This window comes from Camelus dromedarius, chromosome 2 (assembly GCF_036321535.1).
Source record: "Camelus dromedarius isolate mCamDro1 chromosome 2, mCamDro1.pat, whole genome shotgun sequence".
Classification (NCBI taxonomy): domain Eukaryota; kingdom Metazoa; phylum Chordata; class Mammalia; order Artiodactyla; family Camelidae; genus Camelus; species Camelus dromedarius.
In genome coordinates, this window is record NC_087437.1 from 18,595,178 (window position 1) to 18,620,970 (window position 25,793).

General features: G+C 35.3%; 1 protein-coding gene and 1 non-coding gene across 10 annotated transcripts in view; both read right to left on the reverse strand.

Moving 5' to 3' along the window:
- Window positions 1–831: 831 nt before the first annotated feature.
- The window catches only part of CEP70 (centrosomal protein 70), a 70,060-nt gene continuing 45,098 nt past the window's right edge, over window positions 832–25,793 (reverse strand). For 6 of the 9 annotated variants that reach the window (XR_010383124.1, XR_010383128.1, XR_010383121.1 and 3 more), the window contains 12 exons: window positions 25,427–25,508; window positions 25,233–25,321; window positions 24,085–24,159; window positions 17,170–17,275; window positions 11,343–11,513; window positions 7,234–7,380; window positions 6,883–7,051; window positions 6,596–6,710; window positions 5,476–5,555; window positions 2,876–2,907; window positions 1,559–1,710; window positions 834–1,192 (listed from right to left, as the gene is read on the reverse strand). Coding sequence is in view for 2 of the 9 variants with exons in the window: in XM_031442422.2 (XP_031298282.2) it covers window positions 1,654–1,710; window positions 2,876–2,907; window positions 5,476–5,555; window positions 6,596–6,710; window positions 6,883–7,051; window positions 7,234–7,380; window positions 11,343–11,513; window positions 17,170–17,275; window positions 24,085–24,159; window positions 25,233–25,321; window positions 25,427–25,508 (1,123 nt within the window). In the remaining 7 variants the exon portion in view is untranslated. Of the gene's footprint in view, window positions 1,193–1,527; window positions 1,711–2,858; window positions 2,908–5,475; window positions 5,556–6,595; window positions 6,711–6,882; window positions 7,052–7,233; window positions 7,381–11,342; window positions 11,514–17,169; window positions 17,276–24,084; window positions 24,160–25,232; window positions 25,322–25,426; window positions 25,509–25,793 lie in introns of those variants that run through there. The other 3 variants (XR_010383135.1, XM_031442422.2, XM_031442770.2) reach the window with 3 other exon arrangements.
- TRNAA-GGC (transfer RNA alanine (anticodon GGC)) lies at window positions 22,792–22,863 on the reverse strand. Its single transcript has one exon. It is a non-coding gene; the product is annotated as a tRNA-Ala (tRNA).

The following is a 25,793-nucleotide window of genomic DNA, read 5'->3' on the forward strand; positions in this document are numbered from 1 at the left end:
TATTAAGAAATGTTAAAGTAAACCTAACCAAGTGGAGAGTGATGACATATCTGGAGTTTGAAGACCCAACATTACAGATGCTGATTTCCTCCACTGATCCTATGTTTAAAGAAAACCAAATAAAAATCCCAATAAGTTGTACATGTGTCTATCACTTGATAAGCAGATTCAATATACATAGAAATACAAAGGGTAGGAAGCCTTCAAATGGATAACAGCTTATTTTAAAGTTAAAATAATGAAGACAGGGGGGTACTAGTGCAGAGAGAGACAACTGGTCCAAAGGACTAGAAAAGGGTCTGGTAATAGACACACTCACACATAGGTAACCGAATTATGGCAGAGGTAGCACTATGAGTAGAGGGGAAATGAGAGATTTTTCAAAAATGGTGCTGAGACAACTGAGTATCCATAATGAAAAATATAAAATGGTCCTTTACTCATACCACATTAAAAAACAAAACAAAACTCCAGGTATATGAGACTAAGTGAACGGCAAAACCATACAGCTGTAAGATAATATAGGAGAATAACCTGACAATTTGTGACTAGAGAAAAATTTCATAAGACACAAAGAGCACTAACTAGAATCTCTACACCTCTAACTCTATTGTCTATATTAAAATTAAGTTCTTCAGTCCATAAAAAGAAAGTAGAGGAAAATGGAAAGAGGACAAAGAAGACAACATCTGCAACACATGGCTCATGTCCCACATATATAAATAACTTATAAATCAATAAGACAGTTCAACAGAAAAATGAACAAAAGACATAAGCACTTCAAAAAAAGAAATACAAATGGCCAACAAAGGAGAGATGTTTAACTTCATTAGTAATCAGGGAAATAAACATTAAAGCCACACTAATACACTACACTGCAAAAAATTTAAAAATCTGACTTACCAAAAACTGGTCAGGATGTAGACAATTGGGAACTCTCATATATTAATGGTGGGAGTATAAACTGGTAAATCACTCTGGAAAAAAGTTTGGCATTGTCTTCTAAAGTTGAAATACATATTGTTTGTCAAAGTTGCCACATTATAAATCCCCAGAGGTTCCCTTCACATCCTTTATCTATAGAAATGGTACCACCTCCACTTGTTCAGGACACAGCCTCTGTGACTGTATACAGACGTGTTTTCCTCTAGGACACAGCAATTTTACTTCTTGGATATTGATTCCAGAAAACCTGCACAGAGGTGTACAAGGATGCACATACAAGAATGTTCACAGCAGTCATTCAAAACAGCCAAGAACTAGAAACAACCCAAATGTCAATCCCCAGTAGAACAGACAAATGAATTATGGAACATTCATAGAGGAATACTAGGCACCAATGAAAGTAAATGATCTGGACCTACACACAACAACATGGATGAACATAATACTGAACAAAAGAAGAAAAATTTATAAGAATATGAACAAAATGATGCCATTTTTATAAAGTTCAAAAACAGGCAAAACTCAGCTACCTTGGTTTAGGCATACAGACAAAAGTGGCAAAATGATTTAAAAAAATAAGTAAGTGATTAACGTAAGTCAGGCTAATGGCTACCTCTTGAGAGAAGGCACATATGGTGTGTGGGAGAGGCTGCTGGAGTGCTGGCAATGTTCTAATTTTTGGTTGTTGCATGGGTGTCCACTTTATTATCATTCATTACACTTGACATTTATGGTTTTTACCACATTGAGCATATGTGTTACATTCTGTAATAAAAAGGATTCATGAAATAAATGAAAAAGAGAAGTAAAAATATCTGGCAACTATTAATTAAAAGAAAGGACAAAATTGCATTCAAGCTGAGAAGCATAAATAGTAATAAAGAGAGAGATTAATCTAGAAGATATTATCAACTATGAATTTACTTATAAGTACTTAAAAATAGGCCCAAAATATAAAAAATAAAATTCCACAAGTCCACAGAGATTTCAGTGTCTCCCATAAAGTAACAAATCAATCAGGCAAAAAAATGATAGAAATAAAGTAGATTTAAACAATACAATAGCACTATATATACTTTTTTTTAAAGCACATGTGGAAAATGGGGAAATTCATCACATATAAAGAAGCCACAAAGATTCCGACAAATTGCAAAGTTGCCCAAGGAAGGCTCAGCCTAGTAAGAGAATATGACTCATTATTTGTGAGGAATACAAATAAGTCACTGAGGACACCTCTGTTTGGAAATTCTTTACAAAAATTTTATTTAATATCTCATGCCCTTATAAAAAGTATTATTACATCAAGACAGCAAAAAAGATTTTTTTATGAGAGACTTCTATCCACTCATCTATTTTATCCCATAATTCATTCCCTACCCTAACACAATAAAACAATTTTTTCCTTCTTCCTTTTCTTCCTCCTGATCTGAAAGGGCAAGTGTTATGAGGGATATCTTAATAGAATGTGCCACTTCCTTGCCAGGAAAGCAATTGCTTCCTGCTGGCTGGACTTAAGAGAGACACTGGCATTCCTTGTTCCAGAACCAAAAAGGTCACTGAACTCTAAACTTAAATGCAACCTCTCTATTACTTGCACTATCTCTCCCTGGGTTTCTCTCTTACACACTGTACTTTAAAACAATCTTAAATGTTAAGCACTCAAGAATTGCTTAAGAAATGATTAAAGGATCTAAAGTTAACTTCCTACTTAAACTTAGCAACTGTTTTCTATACAAGAATCTCAAAGTTAATAATTTTATGGTTGGAGGACCCAATACAAAGAAGGGGGTAAATTCCGAGAGTAAATACATTTTATAACCCTTATCTCAAAGTAAGATCCTACAAAATACTTAAAATGTTAAGAATGCAATTTACACAGTAAAAATGATTTGATTTGTTTTCAGTATGAAAGTATTTTTAATTTCCTTACTGCAGGTACAATGGCATCCAAGTCATCAATTTCTGTAACAGAAAAACAAGAATAATGAAAGAAGAGCTTTATCCAGTGTTAGGCTCAGATGAAATGAGAATCTCTATGCAAAAGCAAACCTCGAACACAAAGGCAACAACACTAGTCTTTCATCCATATGAAATTTTTCTCTGACAGTGGTGATAATATCACTGATTCAGACACAGATGCTTCACAGGGCAGCTCTTTGTCAAAGCTACCACATACCTACAAAAGCATCCTGACTCTGATATTAACCTCAGTAGCAGTGTGCTCTTATTAATAGTTCTTACTAGCCACATTTTTGTTATTATGTTACTGCCTCTTTAAATCTGTATAATTACACAGGTGAGCCTCCATGGCGAAACCCCAGGTAGAGGCTGTCTCTCTCCTGGCTCCCCATCTGAGGATTTAGGGATTTCTTCTCTTGGAACACAGTCCTATCCTAATTCTCTGAGAAAGATTTCTCATTAGTAGGATCGCTCTTAGGTCTACCTTTTAGGATGAACCCTATCTCCCTAAATAAAGATACGCGGTGTCTCAGCACAGACCTCTGATGCGGTGCATCACAGAGCTTCGCCTGGTCCAGTGTACCAGACATGTCAGGTTCTTCTCTGCCAGGTTCTTTCTGAATTTGACTTCTCTTCCTAAGACTATCTTCTTCCAACCAGCCTAAGTTGGAATTCACTGTCTGAAAGTTCCTGGTCACTGAGGAAGGAAGGCCCTTTCTCTCGTTATTCTTAGACTCCAGCTCTACTTAAGGTAAGTCCCAGTGGCAGGTTCTCTAGATTTTCACCACTTTTTTTCTAGATTTTGCTGAGCCACTGTTCATAAACTCACTTCCTTTATATTAAACATGCTTCCTTGGATTCCACCTCTCTACTTCCATGTTTAGCTGGATTTGGCTGTTCTTCCTTTAGCCCAAACACGTGACCCATGCTGTTTATGCTCCTGACTTCAGTCAGAATTCTTGTCTGAATCCACTTACAAAGCACCAAGATATCGGGAAGGAGAAAATAAAAGCAAACCTACAACAGAGTTTGGTTCACACCTTACACTGTGGTAAGGTAAAAGATCAAGTTATTATTCCCTGGCCCTCATTCTGAAATCACAACTGCTATCTCACCAAATGAAAAGAAGGAGGATCTCAGCTGATAGAATTTTCTCAGCTAATCATGCCACTTACATGAGAAAAAAAGTCCTTCTCCATACCTGATATTCAGTACACCACCACTCTAATTCTAGACTCTTAATATGACATCTAGTAATAATAAAAAGTCATGTTTACCAAAACAGACTTAACTTTCCCAATGTTAAATACAGTATTTACTCCAGAATTTCAACTGTGACTAATACACAGAGTTCATCTGCATCAGATCCCACCTGCATCATACTAAGTATCATATCTGAGAGGAAGTTCCTACAGAAGGATTCTGAAATAAGTGTTACCAACACACTTACTAAAATGTTTATGACAAGAAACTCATAGCTTAAGTTATTGCTACCCCCAAAGCAAGGAAAATCATATTACTCCATGAAACAAGGCTCTTCGAGATATAAGGCAACACATTTCTACAATTTCACATTTCAAGTTTAACTTCCAAATTACATTTTCCATTGCCATGATCTTTTTAAGTATATGAGCATGACTGAAGCGCACTCACTCATGTCTCCCTTGCTTCCAGTCTACATAAAACTGGCCACAAAACTTTATGTTCAATGGTTATATACTCCAGTCCACACCTCTTTCATTTATTCATCTTCTTACCCAATTTTAATTTACTCATTCCTTTCACTTCTACTAAACCTCATCTCCTCTCCTAATCTAATTTCCTATGTCAAGGAGCCATTCTTAAAAAAAACTTTCAATTTCAAATTAGTTATACAGAAAAAAAAGAATTCATTAATGAATAGATCACTTTACCTTTTTAAAAAGTGCTCTTAACAATGAAATAAATTATTTTTATAGCCATATATAATCATACTTAAAGTAACAGACCTGGGTCTCTATTTTGCCTATGATTCCTAAGCAACTTACATTTTCTCCCTTTAAGAGAGATTATTACTAACGAAGCCCTCAACCTGACCAAGAGTGTAAATGTATCTCTTCCCTTTTACAGATTATAAATTTATGTCCTTTCTACAGATGTCTACTTTGTATTACTTTAAGTTACTATTACTTTAATTTGTGTATTTAAAAAACACAGTAGATAGGAACTATCTTAAAAAAAGGAGGAGGAGGAAGGGAAAAAAGACATCTTCCAAGATCATAAATTCTACAAACATTTCCCATTAGGCAATGACAGAACCAGGGTTAAACTGGGACTAGCCAGAGTAATGCCATTTCTTATTTTAAAGTCCTAAAACAAAGGCAGCCTCCAGCTTCTTAAAGGTTCTGTGCTTCTCTGTTCTGTACACTAATCCCAACCAACCCTAATGGTAAGTTAGAAGTTCATTTCTAGAACTGTTGTGGTTTCCAGACACTCAAGGTGAAAACACTAATCCAATGACTTAGGCACACTCTTCCCTCAAACTCACTGACGTCAGACTCAAAATTTAACCACCACCATCAGAAGTCTTACCTAAGATTTCAAGTAGATCATTAGTAAATGCCTGAAATGCTGGGAAAAACTCCTCATGTTCTTCCAATTTGTTGATAATGCTTTTAAAAAAAATGCACAGTTTACACTGAATTTCCAACTTAGGGTTCTTGCATCTGATTGGAAATAGAACATTTCAAAATGGAAAGAAATTGTCCTGCTAATTTAAATATAAGTTTAATGATCATTTACTGCAATCCTTCCTTTTTGAGCTCTTTGTTCATCTAATAACACTTTTCTAAAAAAAAAAAATCTTATTATCAGTGTAATCTATTCCAAAGTTAAATTTATGTAACGTTCCTAATATGGGAGACTTTCTATTTAGCTTGAGGATTCTTAAGAGACCATGCTTTTATAACATTTTCTAAAAATAACTGCCATTTATAGCCAATATTCTATTAAACATTAAGAATAAGTACCAGTAATCAGTAAAACTGTGGGAAGGGGAAAAAGACCAATAGTGAGACACATACTCCTTTTAAAAGCATCAAGTATCAGAAGATTCAAGTGTCAGATTAGGCAAGGGTTCTTGGAAAACTTGCAGAACTTATGGAATAGGTGGTATATGTGTGTGTTCCCCTTCCCACAGGCTGCAGTATAAAATCTGGAGGAGGGAGGAAGAGGACAGCTATATTTTGATATTTAAAGAAAAAAATCAGGATTTATGTTGATGATGCCTAGCTTAAAAAAAAATTCTTAACATCTTCTAATCAAATAATATATATACCATTAGTAATCATTCAGTAATTTATGGTAACATACTAAAAATCAGACTTGTTTATATATTCTGAATTTACATGAAGTTACTAACAAGGTTTGAATTTCCCCATATATAGTTTTCTTTGGGAACAGGCTTATAGCAATGATGCTAGAGTCCTGACCCACTCTATGTAAACTTATAGGCCCTAGAATCTATTTTTATCTTGAAAATATTTGACATTCTCTCCATCCCTAAAGTGTGAGATTATTTTAGATTGTCAAATTACTTTTAAAAATGCTGTTCCAAAAAGGAAAGGTAAATAACTTATGAAGTTTTGAAAGTCTTTAATTTCACCATTCCAAACATTCTGGATGATACTTTGCAAATTTTTACAGTAAATACCTTTGGAGGTCTTCAGGTCCTAATACCTGCATAACCTGTTCATTCACATCTTCATTAATCAGCCTACACAATTTTCCAACTGTGCTCACCAGCACACATAATGAGGATGAACTATCTGCAAAAGGGAAATAAAAGGATAAGGCATTTTAAAAGAGAACTTGCAAAATCATTAAATCAAACTCTTTATGCATTAGTTATCCTCAGTTTTTTCTTTTTTAACCTACTTTTTGTTGACTTATTAGGAATAATTCTTAAATGTGGGGCCAAAAATGACAAAGGATCATCACCTAGTTCTAAGAGTTCCTGGAGGTTTCTCACAGCATTGTTCATTTCTCCAAGCCTAGTATAAACTTCATTCATTCGGGGATAGACTCCAGTTAAAGAAGGCACATCAAATAATTTTTGGAAGTGAGAAACAATAGCTTGCAAAATTTGAACATTTGGCATATTACTGTCCTGCCCAGAAGAGAGGAAGGAAAAGAAACATAGTTCACATCTTAATTCCAAATCTTTAATAAAAACTTTAAAAAGAGAACTAGAGTTCTAGTAGAACAAATATCTTATCCACATCATTATCAGTTGCTAAGACTAGATTACATTAAAATGTGAACATTTATGTAAGTATTAGGTAGTATTACCTTTTCCTTATTTTCAACTTCTTCTAACATGGTATCTACTATAAACAACAGATCTTCAACTTTGATACCTTCATTTTCATCCTGCTTCTTTAAATTATGCCAAGGCACCAGTTCGGCAGAGAGTAGTTTCAAGGACTTATACAAATCCTTCACAACAAAAGAAATGACATGCTCTTATTGATTAAAAAATAGTAGCTTCTATATAATGCTAATAAAATATAATTATCCAGGCAGATTTAATATATATATTAACCATCATCAGTTCTTAAAAAATACCATTACCAGTTTTGTTTGTTTGTTTGTTGGGGGGGAAGTAATTAGGTTTATTTACTTATTTATTTTAATGGAGGTGCTGGGGATTGAACCCAGGATCCTATGTATGCTAAGCATGCACTCTACCCATCCTGCCCTCTCATTACCAGCTTAGAAAAAGTCTGCTAAATTAGTTTTCTCCAGGAAAATACAGGCCTTACAAAAAACGATATACATACATTGATTACCTCAAGTGTGGATGTTTAAAGTGATTATATGTTATTTATTAGTAGTATTTGTTATTTATGTAATTATTTTGAAATACTGATGAATAAAAAATAAGCTTGTCCTTTATATTTTATCCTTGATTTTTAAAATAACAGATTTATTAAGATATAATTCACGTACCATAAAATTCATCCTCTTTTAAATGTACAATTTAGTAGTTCTGATTTATTTACAGAGATGTACAATTATCACCATTATCTAATTCCAGGACATTTTCATTACCCCAGAAAGAAACCCTGTACCCACTTGCAGTCATTCCCCATTCTCTCCTGCTCCCAGCCTCTGGGTAACTACGAATCTACTTTCTGTTTCTATGGATTTGCCTATTCTGGGCATCTCACCAAAAAAATGTAATCATACAATAAGCAGCCTTTTGTGACTACCATCTTTCACTTAGAATACTGTTTTCAAGATTCCTCCATGTTATTTATAGTATGTATCTATACATACTATAGTTTGTTTGAAAGGATGCCTAAGTTAATTCTACTTAATCTTCATGACTGCCTCCTTAGTTTTCTTGGCCTAGACATGTTGTCCTAATCTATTTAAAACTGTGCACATAGGGCAAGGCTCCTGGAAGTTTAGATCTCTAAGACTAGTCAATTAATAAAAAAATATTTACTGAGCATTTACTATGTGCATGGCATAGTGTTTGGCCCTTTAGAACAATGCTGTCCAAAAGAAATGTAATGTGTGTCACAGTAGTACTGTCTACTAGCCACATTTAAACAGTGAAAAGAAACAAGAATATGAAAACAAATATACGTATGTCTATGCATGATTGGAACATTGTGCTGTACACCAGAAGTCGACACACTGTAATTAACTGTACTTAAATTTAAAAAAAAAAAGAAAGAAAAAGAAACAAGTGACATTAATTTTAATATTTAACCCAATATATCCAAAATATTTTAATTTAATACATAATATATTAATTTTTTTCTACACTAAGTCTTCTAAATCCAGTGTGTAATTTTATACTTGTAGCACATCTCAATTGAGACTAGTGCTATTTCAAGTGATCAAAAGCTATGTGGTAGCAGTTACTGTATTAGACAGTACAACTCTACAATACAGAAAGAAGTACAAGGAATTTTTACTTTTATCAACTTATTTTAGTTCTCCACTTATTTAACACTCTCCAAATAATAATGCCCAGACCTCACATATTGATATCTTTAACCTTTCATTTGGTGAGAAGGCAATTATCTACTTTAGCACTTCAAGGCAATACATTTCAGAGTCAAATAAATGTTAAATAATAACTGCCACCAGAATTTGAAAAAAAAGTCAGGAAGCCAGAGCATAATGATGCCTTCATTAACCAATACTCCATCAATAAGGTGCAATTATAAAGAAATGGTCTATGGTAAAAGCACATTAAATATAAATTTTTGCTTGAGAATAAAAGTATTAAAAGTTAAGGAAAAAAAAAAAAAAAGATGTTCCAGTCTACTTAGCAGTGACAGGAAGCTGGTAGTTTCACAATCCATCAAGCAAGTCCTGAAAAATCTGGAAGAGGGCCTCCTAGGTTTTCCACATTGCTCAGTTGTGGGGATGTGGAAGTACAACCAAGATCCTGTCTGACTTTGTGTGGCTGGGGAATGGGAATGGGAAAGCCACAGCGCACAACAGTGTACCAGGCTGGAACAGCTACAGTACCTGTAGCTTACTTTTCCCAGGAAGGTTGGTGGCAAAGACGGAAGGAGGCAGATACCTAGCTCCATGCTTTCCCTATCCTCTTTTAAGCCAAATCTAACCTGAGTAAAAGATTAATCTGGGAAGATGGTTGTCCCAAAGTTAGAGGCTACCACAGTATAGAAAATCTTTCATATGAGGCAACCTCAGAGAATCTCATGTAGTTTCTCAATATGGATCCTGATTCTGCAGTACAAGGTAAAAAAACACCTAAACCACTGACTAAAATCCATGCGGTTACTTTAGTGGTAGAGCCACTAAATTTCTCCTGGGAAGTGGTCCTCAGAATATTCTAATTAAAAGCTAATTCTCCTTGTCTCCTAGTGGGAAAACTATACAACAGTAAGAAGGCATCACTACTGTAAAGCTTTTTGGGGGGCTCTTCTTCCTCCAGAAACTACAAGTTATCCATATCATTCACCTGGCACTTCATTGTGTACTGTTTTCATGGCATTCATTTCTTCTAATGATATCTTGAATGGTTAAGTTTTATTTCATATTTTTTAGTAGGTTTTCTCTCTCCATTTAGTCTGAATCTTGTGTTCACCTTTTCTAATACCTCTAACAGTGCCTTGAACATAATAAATAATCAATAACAATCTACTTATTTGACTCCTCCCTTTGCCCTTCTCTCCTAGTCTTTTCCCTTCTCTTGATAAGGCTGGGGCATTTTCTAGCCCATCTGCCCTGAGAAGGAGAAAACTGGAGTTAGCACTGTTCCCTCCTACTGGGAGAACCCCCTGATGAGCAATCATTGGGAAAAACACCATAATTTACATAATCAACCACTAATTTTTTCATCCTCTTCTGAGACAAACTGGAGGAACTCGGGCCTATAAAATAGGTATATTGATCCAATGATGTCCCTTAATTAAAGTATTTTCTGTATTACAGCTCTATCTGAGCCCTATATAAAAAGGGAAGGAGAAATTAGGCTGAATGTGCGGTTCATCATTTACAGGTATGTTTTCATTAAAAATTTTTAAAAATTCAGTATTATTTCCATTTTATTGTCTTGGAATGTGTTATTCTGTTTCCCTCATTTCAGAAATACTGAGCACTTATTATGTAGCAGGAGGATCCTGGGACATATAAGAGAAAAAGACAAAATTCATGGAGCTTACACACTCTGACATAATCTTCTGCATCACTTGTACTTCATGTAATAGGGCTTCTGTTGACAAATACTATTACTTAATCACATCCTCATGAACAGAGGTAGTGCTATATATATTTATATATGTTATTGAGAAATCTAAAGTTTCAAAGGAAACAGAAACTAAATACTACTACTTGATCAATTCTCCTATCAGTGAACCACTCAACGAAAACTAAAAAAAAACAAAACCAAAGTTATATAATCAAGAATACAAGATGACTCTATAAAGTGAAGAGATTTTAACCTTCCATGGATAGGGTAGGCAGGACTAGTATTTGCTCTAGAGAAAAGACAGACATGGAGATAAGCTCAGTTCTGAGAGAAGAGAAATAAAATACGAAGAGAGAAAAAAATCCCCAATTAAAATGGAATAAAGGATAAGACACTACATCCAAAGAGGAACAAGAGCCAGGAAAATCTGTAGCATGAGGACACCAAAGAGGGAGATGAAAGTGGAACAGGGAAGAGCCTGGAAGAGTAACGTGACTCCTCTATAGATTTGCAGCTTGGCAACAGGACTAAAAAATGTCTTGCTTGGTAGAACTTTACAGAGGCAAAAATATGTAAGTAGCAAGATTCATGTTTTACATAAGCTAATCCTTTTATAAGCCTTCATAGTTAAAACAAATAAAAAATTAAGCCTAGTCCTAGTAATAAGGCCCACAGACACCAATAGATTTTCAAAGCATGTAAAGTATATTCAGCCCCTTACCTTTAAGGAAATCAGTTGATCTGCCCACATTTCTATTATAGGAACAAGATGCTCAAATCCACAATCTTGAACAAGATCTTTATTAAAATGTTGGGCTCCTCCTTTGCTCTGTTTATAAATTATTACTGGAGCTCTTGGATTATGAATAATTGAATTGATGCTACTCAATACCTTTAAAAGAGACAGTATTTTTAGTTGAAATGTTTATCACAGTCCTATCAAATATATGTATATGTATGTATATATGTGTATGTGTGTGTATGTGTGTATATTTGGGGGGGGGGCATTGGCCCACAGAAAAGGAAGTAATGGTGTGCCATCTTGGAGCCCAAGACTCAAGGGCTCCTGATCATTTCTGGTGTCTCCCGTTGAGCTCTGCTCCCATGGGGACAAGCCCAGATGAAATGGTGGATGATGAAAGACGCATGGCCCAGTCACCCCAATCACCCTGGTATCCACCCAACTCTAGCCACTTAGCTGACTTGTATCTGATAGCAGATGCATGAGGGAGCCCAGCCACAAGGAACAGAACTGCCCAGCTGTCTGAACACAGTATTAAAGGGTTGTTATTTTATTTTGTCACTAAATTGTAGGAGGATTTGTTACATAGCAAAAATGAACTGATACCTATATAAAGATGGACTAGAGCAAGGAGAGGAGGCAGCAACAAGAGAGGCCTGCCATTTTACACTGTGGTAGGGTAAGATACACCCTGTGGCCAAGTGGACACTTTGGAAGACAGTCAAGCTTTGCTTTCAAGATTAAAACAACAACAACAACAACAACAACAACAACAACAACAACAACAACAACAACAACAACAACAACTACCTAGAGCTAGAGAAACCAGGAGAGTGTCATTTGAACAAGAGGAAGAGAGAGATACATGAGGTCAGCTGGAAAATGGACTGCCCACAAAATGGTACATTGCCAAGGTCCCTAGCTGGTAGGGGCTACACACACATATACACACACACACACACACACACACACGTGTGTTCCATGAAAGAGAAAAACAGGCAGTATTTGGTCATTAGGCACACAAAGGGCATCAGTGCTAGACTATACCAACATCAGTCAAGAAAGATTCTACCCTTTTGCTTTCTATTCTCACCCAACATCCACTCTCACTGCCACCCTGGAAGCAGCTAGATACAGCAGAGAACTAGGAGAGAAGGGGAGCAATGAGAATAAAGAAACAGATCACAGTTCCTTGCCACACTGCTTATTAAAAGAAGTGTATGTCAGACATGAGATAAACTAAGCATAAGGTAGAAGCTTTGAACTGGATGAGAAATTGAAGATCTGACTGAGATCTGAATGACCTTTTCTCCCAATTTTTCATCAAGAAAATTTTGAAACATACAGAAAATAAAATATAAATAGTAAATACTATAGTAGTCAGGGTTCTCCAGAGAAACAGAACCATTAGGATGTTTTATGTGTGTGTGTGTGTGTATTTATTTATTATAAGGAACTGGCTCACACAATTATGGGGGCTGACAAGCCTCAAGATCTGCAGCCAGCAACACTGAAGACCCAGGAGAGCCAGGGGCATAGTTCCAATTCAAATGCCCTTAGGCTTGAGACCCAGGAGGAGCCAATGTTTCATTACAACATTTGAAGGCAGGAAAAAAAATTGATGTCCTAGCTCAAAGTTAGTCAGGCAGGCAAAAAGTTCCCTCTTCCTCAGCCTTTTTGTCCTGCTCAGGTCTTGTCCTACTGATTGGATGAAATCCACTCACATTAGGGTGGACAACTTGTTTTACCCAGTCTACCATTTAAAATGTTAACCTCATCTAGAAATATCCTCACAGACACACCCAGAACAATGTCTGATCAAATATCTGGGCACCCTCTGATCAAGCCAAGTTGACACATAAAATTAACCATCACAAGTCCACCCCTTGTCAACCTGGCACCCATACACTTTGCCTTAAACCATAATTAACCTCCAAATAAAGACAATACCAAGATCATAGATCACCTAACATGATACAAGTATGCAGTGTACAACCGAAAATGCACTAACCCCTTCGCCAGAAGAAGAGGTAAAGTCCTAAAGTGATGGCTACTCTTCTCCTTGATGCTCTGTAATTTAAATATTAAGATATAAAATTAACAATAACATAAAGTCAATACACCTTATGTTATATGGTAGGAGAATACTAGCAGGAAGAAAACAAACATATTTGTCATGTACATGTATGTATGTTTGTGCATATTTATAAACATATACACATACACACATGTGAACATATTTATAACAAAATAAGGAGGAAATACAAATGCAATTATAATCCTCATTTCTGTAACTCATTATGTGGTCAGACATATTTATCACTACTTTCTTCCATTACCTATTCTTGATTACCTTTGCCTTCAGCAAGCACCTCAGCTGGTTCTGGTTCTTTACTTGCTGGGATAAACCAAATCTTCACTCCTAAGGGTATGGACCATTAATAATTCTACCTGGACTAGGCTGTTGGAGTTTTCCATTTATCTTTATCACAAGGTGTGGCAATACTAAGAGTTGCCCTAAGGGATTCTCCTATATTCTAGACATTCTCTTCCTTTCCTTCCTTGCGGCGTATTAGTGCACACTTGAATACATTATACATTTAACAATTAACAATAGTTCCCTAATATCATCAATGCCTGGACTGAATTTTAAATATCCTAATATATATAATACGTGACTATAACCACCCCTGCCAAAAGCTCTGAGTTTTATTTACCTTACATATCACTGAAGGAGAAGAAAAGGAGACTCAAAACAGCCAGTTCAAAGGGAGAAGAGTTAAGCCATTTCCTTATTTACCACCAGCAAGCCCAGCCCATTTGACAAACGATACCATTTTGATACTGAATCTTTGTCCCTACTTATACGTCAAGCTACAACTCATAGGTCTCCTAGTAATATGACTTTGGATGTTAGAGCATTTTTTTTTTAGTTCAAGAGCGTGTATTTTGACATTTCACTTCTCTTATATATAAACATATCTTTTAATGGAAAAGTTAATTGATTCCCCTCCACTGAATTATTATTGACAGCAGAGTATATTCTTCTTTATGACTTAACCACACTCTGATGACTGGCAGCAAAAGATGTATTAACAATTAATAAATGGTAAAATAACTTAATTCTCAAGAGACATTGGAATTAAAAAAAAAAGAAAACTCACAATATAGGTCTTATTCAGTAAGAGTTTGCAGGTACTAACAAATTCTTGGTATGAGTTAAAAAAATATTTTTTAAGGGTAATCATTAAAAGAATAGAAAAGAATTAAAATGATGAATGTCCTAACTCCTTGAAGAGAAGAAAAGAACAAAGAAACCTCAACCTAGCAAATGTCAGGAAAAGAAAAAAATAGAACAAGAAACTGTATAAATAGAAAACAGGAAGTAAGGTATCAGGAATAAAAGTAGATATATGAGTTGGTCTCAATGTTCATGAATGGTTTAATTCCCTTATTAAAAGGACAAAGCTTCTCAAATTGAATCTAAGAAACAAAAGGAAATTCAGCTATATACTGAATACAAGAAGCTATCTAAAACAAAACAGTTTTCACAAAGGTGCCTGGACATAAAATCAACACAGATATATATGAAGAACCAGTAACAATCAATTAGAAAAGGAAATGGAAAAAAGAGCCCATTCACAATAGCAACAAAATATATCAAATACCTAGGAAATAATCAGAACAAAAAATATACAAGAGCTAAATTTAAAAATATAAAAAAAGAACATAAATATAAAACAGAAACAGACTCACAGACATAGAATACAAACTTGTGGTTGCCAAGGGGACAGGGGGTGGGAAGGGACAGACTGGGATTTCAAAATTTGTAGATACTGACAGGCATATGCAGAATAGATAAACAAGATTATACTGTGTAGCATAGGGAAATAATATAAGATCTTGTGGTAGCTCACAGCGAAAAAAAAAAGTGACAATGAATATATGTATGTTCATGTGTAACTGAAAAATTGTGCTCTACACTGGAATTTGACACAACATTGTAAAATAACTATAACTCAATAAAAAAAATGTTAAAAAAAAAAAGAAAAGGTAATGGAAAAAAGACCCCATTCACAATAGCAATAAAATATATAAAATACCTAGGAAATAATCAGAACAAAAAATATACAAGAGCTAAATTTAAAAATATATAAAATTTTATTGAAGGCTATAAAGGAAGACCCAAATAAAATTAGAGACCTATTTCTGAGTGAGATGATTCAAAGCTATAAATGTGTTATTTTTCCAAATATTAATCTAAAAAGTTAATTCAATTTCAGTTCATCTCAATGGGATCTATTTTTGAAGCTGACATATTGTTCACACAGAAGAATAAATGTGCTAAAGACATAGCCAAGGAAAAATTTTAAAAGAACAATAACAAGATACTTTTCCTAAAAGGTATCAAAACCTATTATGAAACTACAGAAATTTTAAAAGTATGAAAATAATATAGAAATAGAAGAAACTAGAGTCTAGAAACAAACCTATGTATATAAGGGAATGTGTTATATTATAAAGGTTTCATTTCAATAAAGTAGAGAAAGAATGGTCTTTTAGAAACTGCAAGCTCAAATGCCTGTAGAAGCCAGATAAGAGCATAAATGAGCGAAGCAAAGATGGGTTGGAACTGTGGCTAACTGAAGAGCAGATGCCCATATATGACAAGGGAAAGGCCTCATTCTGCTTTGATAATGACTATGCAGGAATTTGTTGCCAGATTCTCTGGGTTTTTAAGAGAAACCAGAAACAAGGACTTAGGTAAAATATCTTAATTTTTAAAATATTAGTAATTTTTAAAAATTTTAACTTGTATAATGGAATATTACTCGGCCATAAAAAAGAATGAAATAATGCCATTTGCAGGAACATGGATGGACCTAGAGATGATCATACTAAGTGAAATAAGTCAGACAGAGAAAGACAGATACCATATGATGTTGCTTATATGTGGAATCTAAAAAACAAAAAATACAAATTTTATTTATAAACTAGAAATAGCTCATGAACACAGAAAACAAACTGTGGTTACCAGAGGGGATGAGGAGGGAGGGATAGATTAGGAGTTTGAGATTAAGAGATACACATTACTATCTGTAAAACAAATCAACAACAAGGACCTACTGTACAGCACAGGGAACTATATTGTTTCTCGTAATAGAAAAGAATCTGAAAAAAGAACACATGTATATATATATGTATAACTAAATCGCTTTTCTATACACCTATAACTAACATTATAAACTGACCACACTGCAATAAAAAATAAGAATTAAACAAAAACCTGTATGGGCCCAGTAAAATACGAGTACAGGCCAAGTTCAGTCAGTAAACTACCACGCTTAATTGCTCATTTATTCAAGAACAAACAGTGTATAAATCAAGTAGGTTAGATCTCTACCTGATACCACACAGAAAATTGGATTTCAGGTAGACTAAATATTTAAAGAAAAAACAAAAGCATACAAGGGCCCTGAGGAATAGATTACTTATATAATAGTATCAACAACAGCAAAAACAAAAACAATAAAAAGGGAAATGGCTTAAGCAGGGAGAACAAGGAAAAAAGGATTATAAAATCTTATCAGATTTTTACTACCCTACTTCGAATTAGGCCAAGGTCTCTTTTCAGGGGTAAGACAAATTCTAAGTCAAGCCAACTAGGTATGTCATGGCAAGAAAGACAGGCTAAGCACACACATATACAGATACAAAATAATCCTTACCAACTGATAATTTATTACACTGTGATGGAAACCAAGATTCACTATAAACACCAGTCTTTCTGTCCACTGTTCAATACCTGAAAGTATCTCTGGTCAGTTAGGGCCTGCTGCTGGTTATCTTCGCTGGGTTCATCTTTTTCCTTTTTGTCATCAGCCTTTTTTTGACTGATAAGATCTTGTAATCTAAAGGGGAAAAAAATAACAAGATAATACAAAATGCTTTACTAGACATTGGATTAAGATGACAAAATGAGCTAATGATCCAGTTACCCTCCCAACAGCTTTATGTCATTTTACATATACCTGTGTGTGTGCATGCACACACATGCATACATTCATATATAAATTTTTTTTAATTTTAAACTATATTGTCACTGGAAAACAAATTCCTCTCAACACATCGCAAACTGGAAGGAATCTCTGAAAACAAAAGGAAACAGACTGAGGAATAAAGTTCTAATCACTCCCCCGCAACACTTCTCAAAAACAGAATAGAAAAGAACTACAGCAAAGGATGGAAGCAACGTCCAAGGTGCTCCAAGCTTGGGGGCTATAGTTAAGGGGAGCAAGAAACTACGGGCAGGGCAATTGGTCCTTCCTTCTTCATACTCTACTTGTGCCAAAGAGCAGGTAACAGTGATACCTGGGCCAGTCAAGAGGACACGGAAACCCGAAAGACTATTGTTCCAGGTGGCATCAGAACTCTAGGGGAGAGTCTCTTTGCCCAGAAACCTAAAAACATATGAGTGTATCCACCTACTAGCAAACCCTTGACCTTCTCCAAATATCTCTAAAGTCAGGCTGTAGTAAACACTCCTCCCCACCTACCCACTAAGCCTTTGAAAAAAGTCTGTTATTAAATCCCTTTCAAATTAACCTTCTTAAATTTGAGTATGCCTGTTTGTTTCCTATGGACCTCTGACCCATAAAACTGATTCCATGGCTCATTCGTAAGCTCAATTTCCCATTTCTAAAATAGAATAGCAATATTCCATCTACCTACTAAAAAACAATGGCTTTCCATTGCTTCATGAACTAAATCTTACCTCCTTGGCTCAGCATTTGGACTTCTCTATGCTGTTAGTCCTAACCCAATATTCCTCCTGACTCTTTTCTTACCTCATCTCTTACTACTGTACTACAATTATCTCCTCCACTCACATGTATTCCCCTTGACTGCTTTTCTCTGCTCTCTGGTGACAGCAAAACAATATGCCAAAAACAAAATAAATAGAACTGGCTCCAGGTAAAAACCTTCTTCCTTTAGTAGACACAAAGATCTCACAATCTATTTTCTACTTGACATCCTACCTGTTTACCATATTCACATACTTGACAGTTGTGCCTAAAGGCAGTGCTAAGAGGATATTGTCTAGAACACAGAGTGACATAGAAAAGCCAATATACTCTCTAGTGGGACTACAAGTAAATGGATATATCCGAATTTAAATGTTATTTAACCTTTTAATCTGGTGAAAATGTTAAACTTTTCAATGAACTGTTTATAAATCCGATTAGTAAATATTATACTATGGACATATAACATTTTAACTGCCAGTACAGTAAGCTAAATATATAATTGCATGTACTAACTACAGTCACTGGGAAATAAAATGTGATCCAATTTCTAGATAAATAAAGAGATATCTTAATTCAATAACGACGATAACTAACATTGGGAACATGGTGATAATGGTAATTAGTATTTCTTGAGTATTTCTAAGTAGAAACTCTTCTAACTAAGCACTTCTCACGCAGTAATTTATTTAACCCCATTGTTTTTCTAAATTTACAGAAGACAAGGATTAAAGCCAGAGAGTCATGGGAAATTGACCTTTGGTTCACCTAATCTCACAGTAAATATCTGCCATAGCATTATACTCCTGAAAACCGTTATATTTTGTAAAACCACATGTGAAAATAACAGGGCTCAAGAGAAAAGCAGTGTTAGAAACCAGACTATTTAAAACCGGTGCAGGTCTGTAACTAGACAACTAACAAAAACAATAATTGGTGCCTTAGGAGGCAAGTTAGACAGCTCAAGTATGTTCAGAGGTCGCACAGACAACAAAGCAGAAATGTTAGCTTGAGGATGCTGAGACTATGAAGATGCAAGTGGAGCTCCTGGCCAGAGAAGCTGAGGTTAAAACAGGTGAGGGAGGAAGTGCAACTTGGCTTCAGCCTAGAGTCTAATGCTGAGGGTCAGGGAGGGAGCCTGGGGTGCAGTTTCTCATTTTAAAACAGAGATGAAAGGGCAGTTGCCTTTGAATAAGCAAAGATTTCCCCCATCCTGAAGTCTAATCTATAATGCCATTCTAAGTCCTTGTACCTAGGAAAAAATCACATGTAAACAATGCAACTTCTATGTTAATCATTCCCTTATTTTCCAATTGTATATGATTTAATTGGTGATTTAGAAACCTATGTTTGAGCAGAATAACTGTACTCAGAAATACATGAGGGTTGTTTTGTAGTCTCCAGGGTAGTGAGGAGAGCTCTAAGGCCATAAATAAATCCCCAAAGATGGCTAAGAAATTCTTTACAAACTTAAGCAAATACTCATTCCATGTAGCCAGAAGCAACAGCTGTTTCTTTGTGGAGTCTGGGAAGTCCAGAAAACTGCACTTTCAACTTAAAACACTGTGTTGTCTCCCCTTTCCTACAGTCATCTCCGTAAGTTTCTATGTGCAGACACTTTAGAGCTTTTAACTGTTTTGAAGCCTTTCCATGATCCTGTGATGATTCCAGTTCTGGAGATCTCTTTGTGGGCTGTGGGAAGCTTTAACTGAAACACTTTTTTTCCACACTGACTCAGTATTTTCCACTTCTAGCCCTTCTCCTAGGCCAATGAAATAGCAGGAGTCTTTTGTTCAGGGCTCCAAGGCACGAGATGTTTCCTTCCATCTGTGCAGCATGTCACTGACTGACCCTTGCCTGGTGTCATTCCATTAGGAAAATGGAACACTGAGGAGCCAGCCCTTTCCTTTCTGGCCTCTTGTTTATATGACTGAAGTAAGTGAATAAAGCCTTGATTGTTCATTTCAGTTTGGCTCATTGTCCTAAATGACCACCTCAACTCCTGTCAGTTAAAAACCAGGGTGATGGGATTCTGATTTTATTTTCTTCTGGCAAAATATAAATACCATACCACTGAAAAATTAAATGGAATTAGTTTAGTACCCTTAGTTATCTTGCAATAGCAAACCTATCTGATCACTTCCTAGCAACAAAATTTCATAACTAACCTGTTTGTCACATTAACTCAAACAAGAAGAGTCCAAATTTTTCCATGTTAAATTAATAGCCTCATTTGATATTGAAGGTTGGTTAGGTGAAAGGTAACTACAAATCTAAAGAAAAAAATGTAATTTTCTGTGGTTGTAAAGGGAAAGAGACTTTCCCTTCCTTTTCTTGTAGCATTTCCTTTGGAAAACTTACAGTTGTAAATCGTTTCTATGTCTAAGAATATGTAAATCTTGTTATGATTTACATAAGCCTCCTGCTAATTTTATATGCTAGGAATGTCTTCTTGGGAACCTAGGAACCACTTCTTTGAAATGTGGACATTAGGGAAGACGATGCCTTGTCTCCTTTCCCCTGTTGGAGCTTAGCCTAGGCTCCTGGTTCTAAGATACTTACTGCTTGTCATAAATATATGAGTTTTTTTCCCCTTTGGATAAAGACAGTTCACATGTATGTAAGGGACTATATTTGCCTGGCTATATTCTTTCTGCCTTTGCAACCCCTTTAGACTGCCTCTAATGCACATCATAGTCCGGATGGTTATTTATTCCAACTGTTATATAAAACTGTTTATAAAACTTCATTTTTTTCTACATATGTGGAAAGGATTCGTTGGATTGAGAGAAGATTTTTATTTTTAATTATTTCACTAACATCAGGAGTTCTTTGAGAAAATATTCCATCTCTGCCCCTGCAGAAAATAAAAATTTGGAATGTTTTTTCATTGGGTTGAAAAAAAATTTACACTGAAATTTACATTGAAAACATTTTTTTCATTGGGTTGTTCTGTTTGATTCTAATTACTAAACTGGCGATTAAGAGTGTGACCTTGAGATTCCAAATGCTAGGGTATGGATCTAATTTCTTTCCAAATTCTTCCATGTACCACCTGTGCAATGTGGGCAAGGTATCTAATATTCCTAATTCTCTGTTCCACATCTAGATACTACAAAAGTTCCAAATTTAAAAACAAATTAACAAATAGATTTTTTTAAATTCCAAATTTAAATTTCTGAAAACCCAAATCATTTCTTAAAAATTCAGCTGAAAAATATAGCAGGGATTGGTCCTGAATCACAATTTTAAAGAAAAGTCACTCTAAAAACCAGAGCCCAAATGAACAACAAAAAATATATACACGGTGAATTCTCATTATTCGTTGCAGTTACGTTCTATAAAGCCACCATACACACTGAATTAGCAAATGCTGAACCACACACCTAGGGGAGATATAAGGTCAGTTTCCTGCAGGCCTCTGGCCACATTTTCCTCAGCTGATCAGTATATAATTTTGTTTTATGTGTGCTAATGTTTAAAGACACCTTATTTAATATTGTTTCATTAACATTAAACTCACGGCTAACAGCACTAGAACTCATGCCTGAATGAAGTTTATCTAGGACATTCTCTGTAAGGTACATCACAGCTTTCTTGTGTCTAGAACACTAGATAGCACCTTTGACACTAGGCCTGGGGACCATCTTGGAAAAATCACCAACAAGAAGCAAAAAATGAAAAAAAAAAAGTGGCATATGACAACAAAAAACTGACTATTTACATTATGAAAGCCAAAACGAGAGGCAGAGCATCACCTTGTGCAACAGCTGGAAATGTGTGTGTTGGACATATGCATGAATGACTGCCAAAGTGCCACAACTATTGATTTAAGGATTAAAAATAAATTTTAGCAGGTCGGCAAATTCACAAAATCACAAATATGGAAATCTGTGAATAATGAAGGATGACTGGATATCTCTATTATATAAGCACGTGCATTAATATGTATGTATGTATGTGTGTGTGTATCTTCACTGATATACTGAAATCACTAAGGTTCCTTTGAAGGGGATCAGAATATGCCTCTCCAGAACATGCCACTTTGACATAAGAAATATTTTAAGCTGCAGGAATCTGAGAAAGGGCAGGTTCAGGAAGGACTCAACCTCCCCCGTTTCCCCTGAAGCAGACATAAAACCCTCATGTGACAGGTGCTCTCCCTGTACCTGGAGGAAAGGAGCATCTTTATCTCTGAAGACAGAGGGATGCCAAGAGAAATCTGAGTTTCCCCCAGTTTACTACCCTTGGTTTATACCCTTTTGTACTATCACATTTTCCCACAACTTTCCACTCTTCATGAAACCTAGTATAAAAACACTTAGGCTTAACTGTTTCTTCGAGTCTTCATCTCCTCTCACGTAAGGCAAAACTTCCATTAAATAAATCTATACACTTGTCTCATGTTAATCTGTCTTGTCAGTTCAATTTTCAGGCCCAGCCAGGGCCCCTAAGAGGGCTGAGGAGAAGTTTTCCTCCCCTACACCTTCTTCCCTGACTTTTTAATCTCCTTTACATCCTCCTTTTCCCAGTTGCTTCCTGACCAATTTTCCTATCTACTTAATGCACTAACAACTACCCAGTTATTCAGGTAAAACTTAGTCTTTTTTTTTTCCCCTTAATGGAGGCACTGGGGATTGAACCCAGGACCTCGTGCACGCCAAGCACGTGCTCTACCACTGCGCTATACTTCCCACTCCCAAAAGTTAGGAGTCTGGATTTCTGCCCCCTCAGCTGCCTATATATTCCCAATCCATCACCAAGTCCTGAGTTTTACCCCCAATACTCCAAACACTTCTCACCACCTCCACCTCTGCCACCTTTGACCAAGTCCATGTAACCACCACCTCTTGTCCAAATTCACACAATAGGAACGCTCACACTATTTTACCTTTAGTACTTATACTATATCAAACTTGTCCTATTTATTTTTTCATTGTCCTTCCCTCTTCACGTAACCTCCATGACAGCAGGGACCTTCTCTATTGGTTTACCACTGTTAATTCCAATATTCAGAATGCCAAGCAGACTGGAGAAGATACTACAGGCAGTCAAAAGGTCAAGCAAGTAGGAAGGAAAAAAAATACTAATTGAATGAATGAGTGCAACCTTTCCAAAACTTCCACTTCTCTTTTCTTTTTCAGTTTTCCTTCCCTCCTATCTTAATTCAACTCAATATATAATTCCTGGATGTCCAGAATACTTGCCCTTCACTGTGGCATGTGTTGCCATAGGAAGGAGGAAACACAGCTGTCACTGAAGATTGAATCAACATACACTAATACAACTGATTTAATAATCTAATGCATATATTAACACATGTCATTTAAAAAATATTTCATTCCAATGCTCACCACCCTACTTCATCAAGTCCCAGTCCCTCAAATCAAAGAGTATACACATAGATAATCTTCAGAAAATACTATCACTATTTGAGGACCAACTTTTTGAAACTCCTGAGTACATGCTTTTCAAATATAAGAGATACAAGTAGTGGATATGAATGGCTCACTGCATTCATACTGGTACTTTTAGTTTTAAAGTGTGATGAGGCTACACATTATTAAGGTCATGACTAACACAAACAAAAATTGGGGGTTTGTCACCTCTAACTTCAATTAAGTCTCTTGCAATTCCTCCATGACTTCCAAAGACAATTTTCTAGTTAAAACCTTTGCCCTCTATTATATCAGGCAATCACCATTTCCTTGTTCTTATTTAAGATTAATACATAGTCAAATCCAACACAGTAGAAACTTTTTAAACTGTGAAACCAGAAATATCCCTTTTTAATGTCATTTCCTCCCCATCAGCCTGGTAATTTCAAGCCATTGCCACTAGGCTGACAGGTAATAAACATAAATGATAAGATACAAAATCCTAATAAATTTGCCACTTTGGTAAAATATAATTACTTGATGTTTTTCTTAAGGGCTTTCTCCAGCTTCTTCACCTGTTGTTTATAAAGTCTTAATTCATGCTGTGTAGGCCTGTAGAAAATAAATATTGAACATGTTCAATTTACTGAATAAAACTATAAAGATATATAACAATAGAGTATGCCCTATTACTTGTCACAAATATGCTTAAAAGTTCTTAAAATATTTCACGACTGCTAATGACGTATTTATTGGCTACTGGATATTCCCTGTTCAAAATTTTCTAACTTTTTTATTGTTATTAATCTATTACTTGTTTTATAGTGAATTATCTCAAATGTACAGGTAAGAATATCCACCCCTCAAGCTTATCAAAGTTGAATAGCAATTTGTTTTAAATTTTTTAACTAAAACCTTATACATAAACTTAAAACTCCATGTTTGTCCCTTATTACTGTCACTGCTCCCGTTCCCATATGGCAGGTAACCACTGTCCTGGATTTACTGTTCATTATTCCCATATGTGTTTTATAAATTTTACCTCATATTTATAGAACCATAAATTTACATTATTATGTGGCAGCCTTTAAATTTCACATAAATGGTTTATACTGTAAGCATCAGTCCCTCTGCATTAAAGTATAAGCTTTATGAGAACAAGGTATTTGTTTTGGTCCCAGAGCTTAGGACAGTGTCAAACTTACCATAGGTATTCAACAAATATTCATTGAATGAGAAAAAGTCTCAACAATGTGCATTCCTTACTACCCTCTGTCAACAGGTAGAGTGCTACCCTTTTGTGCTAGGAATGCTGTATATAAATAAATCTTTCTGTTGTATGCCATTTAAACTTTTTAATTTTCCTCTCCTTCCACAAGATAGACATATGATGAAATAGTAAGACATTCTAAAGTAATTTGGAAATGGGAAATCTGATGGTATAAGACTGATTCTATTCTGAGTTCCTACCCAGTTTCATCTTCTTATGTTCTCACTTCCCTTGTCTACCAATGTAGACATACTTTTTTCATCATATAAGAGACTACTGACTAAAATGAATTTAAGAGTATGAGGTTCCCAACATTAGTTTTAGAGAAAAGGGGCTAGAATGACTTATTAAACATTCAAAATATCAGTATGTACTAAAATAAAAGTTAAATAAAAATGACTTAAGTTTCTCTCACCTGCTTTCCAAATCTTTTTGGAGATTCAGCTTTTCACTTAAAAGTACATCTATCTTAGATTTTGATTCCTTAAGTTGATTCTGTAATGACTGCAACACATTTCATAGAAAAATAGTTAACTTTCCTAGGAGATTATTATTTATATTATTATTTTACTTTATAAAAAAGCATTTGTCAGTCATACAGTCCTGTACCATTAGAAGGCCTTTATAAGTAGGTGAAGCACTCAGACTTCTGAAGTCGTCTTCTGACTGACTTTCATCTTCTTTATATTGCCTATGAAAAGATACAGTGTACTTCTTATGAAAAATTTATCTTCAAAGAAAAACATCTAGCTAACAAAAATCAAATCAGGGGGAGAGTATAGCTCAAGTGGTAGAATGCATGTTTAGCATACATGAGGTCCTGGGTTCAATCCCCAGTACCTCCTCTAAGAATAAATCAATGAATAAACTTAAATACCTTCCCCCACCAAAAAAAAATAAATAAATCAACACAATAAGGGTTTGATAACATAAATATAAACTAAAACATAAGCAAATTTCCTACTTATTCTTACAG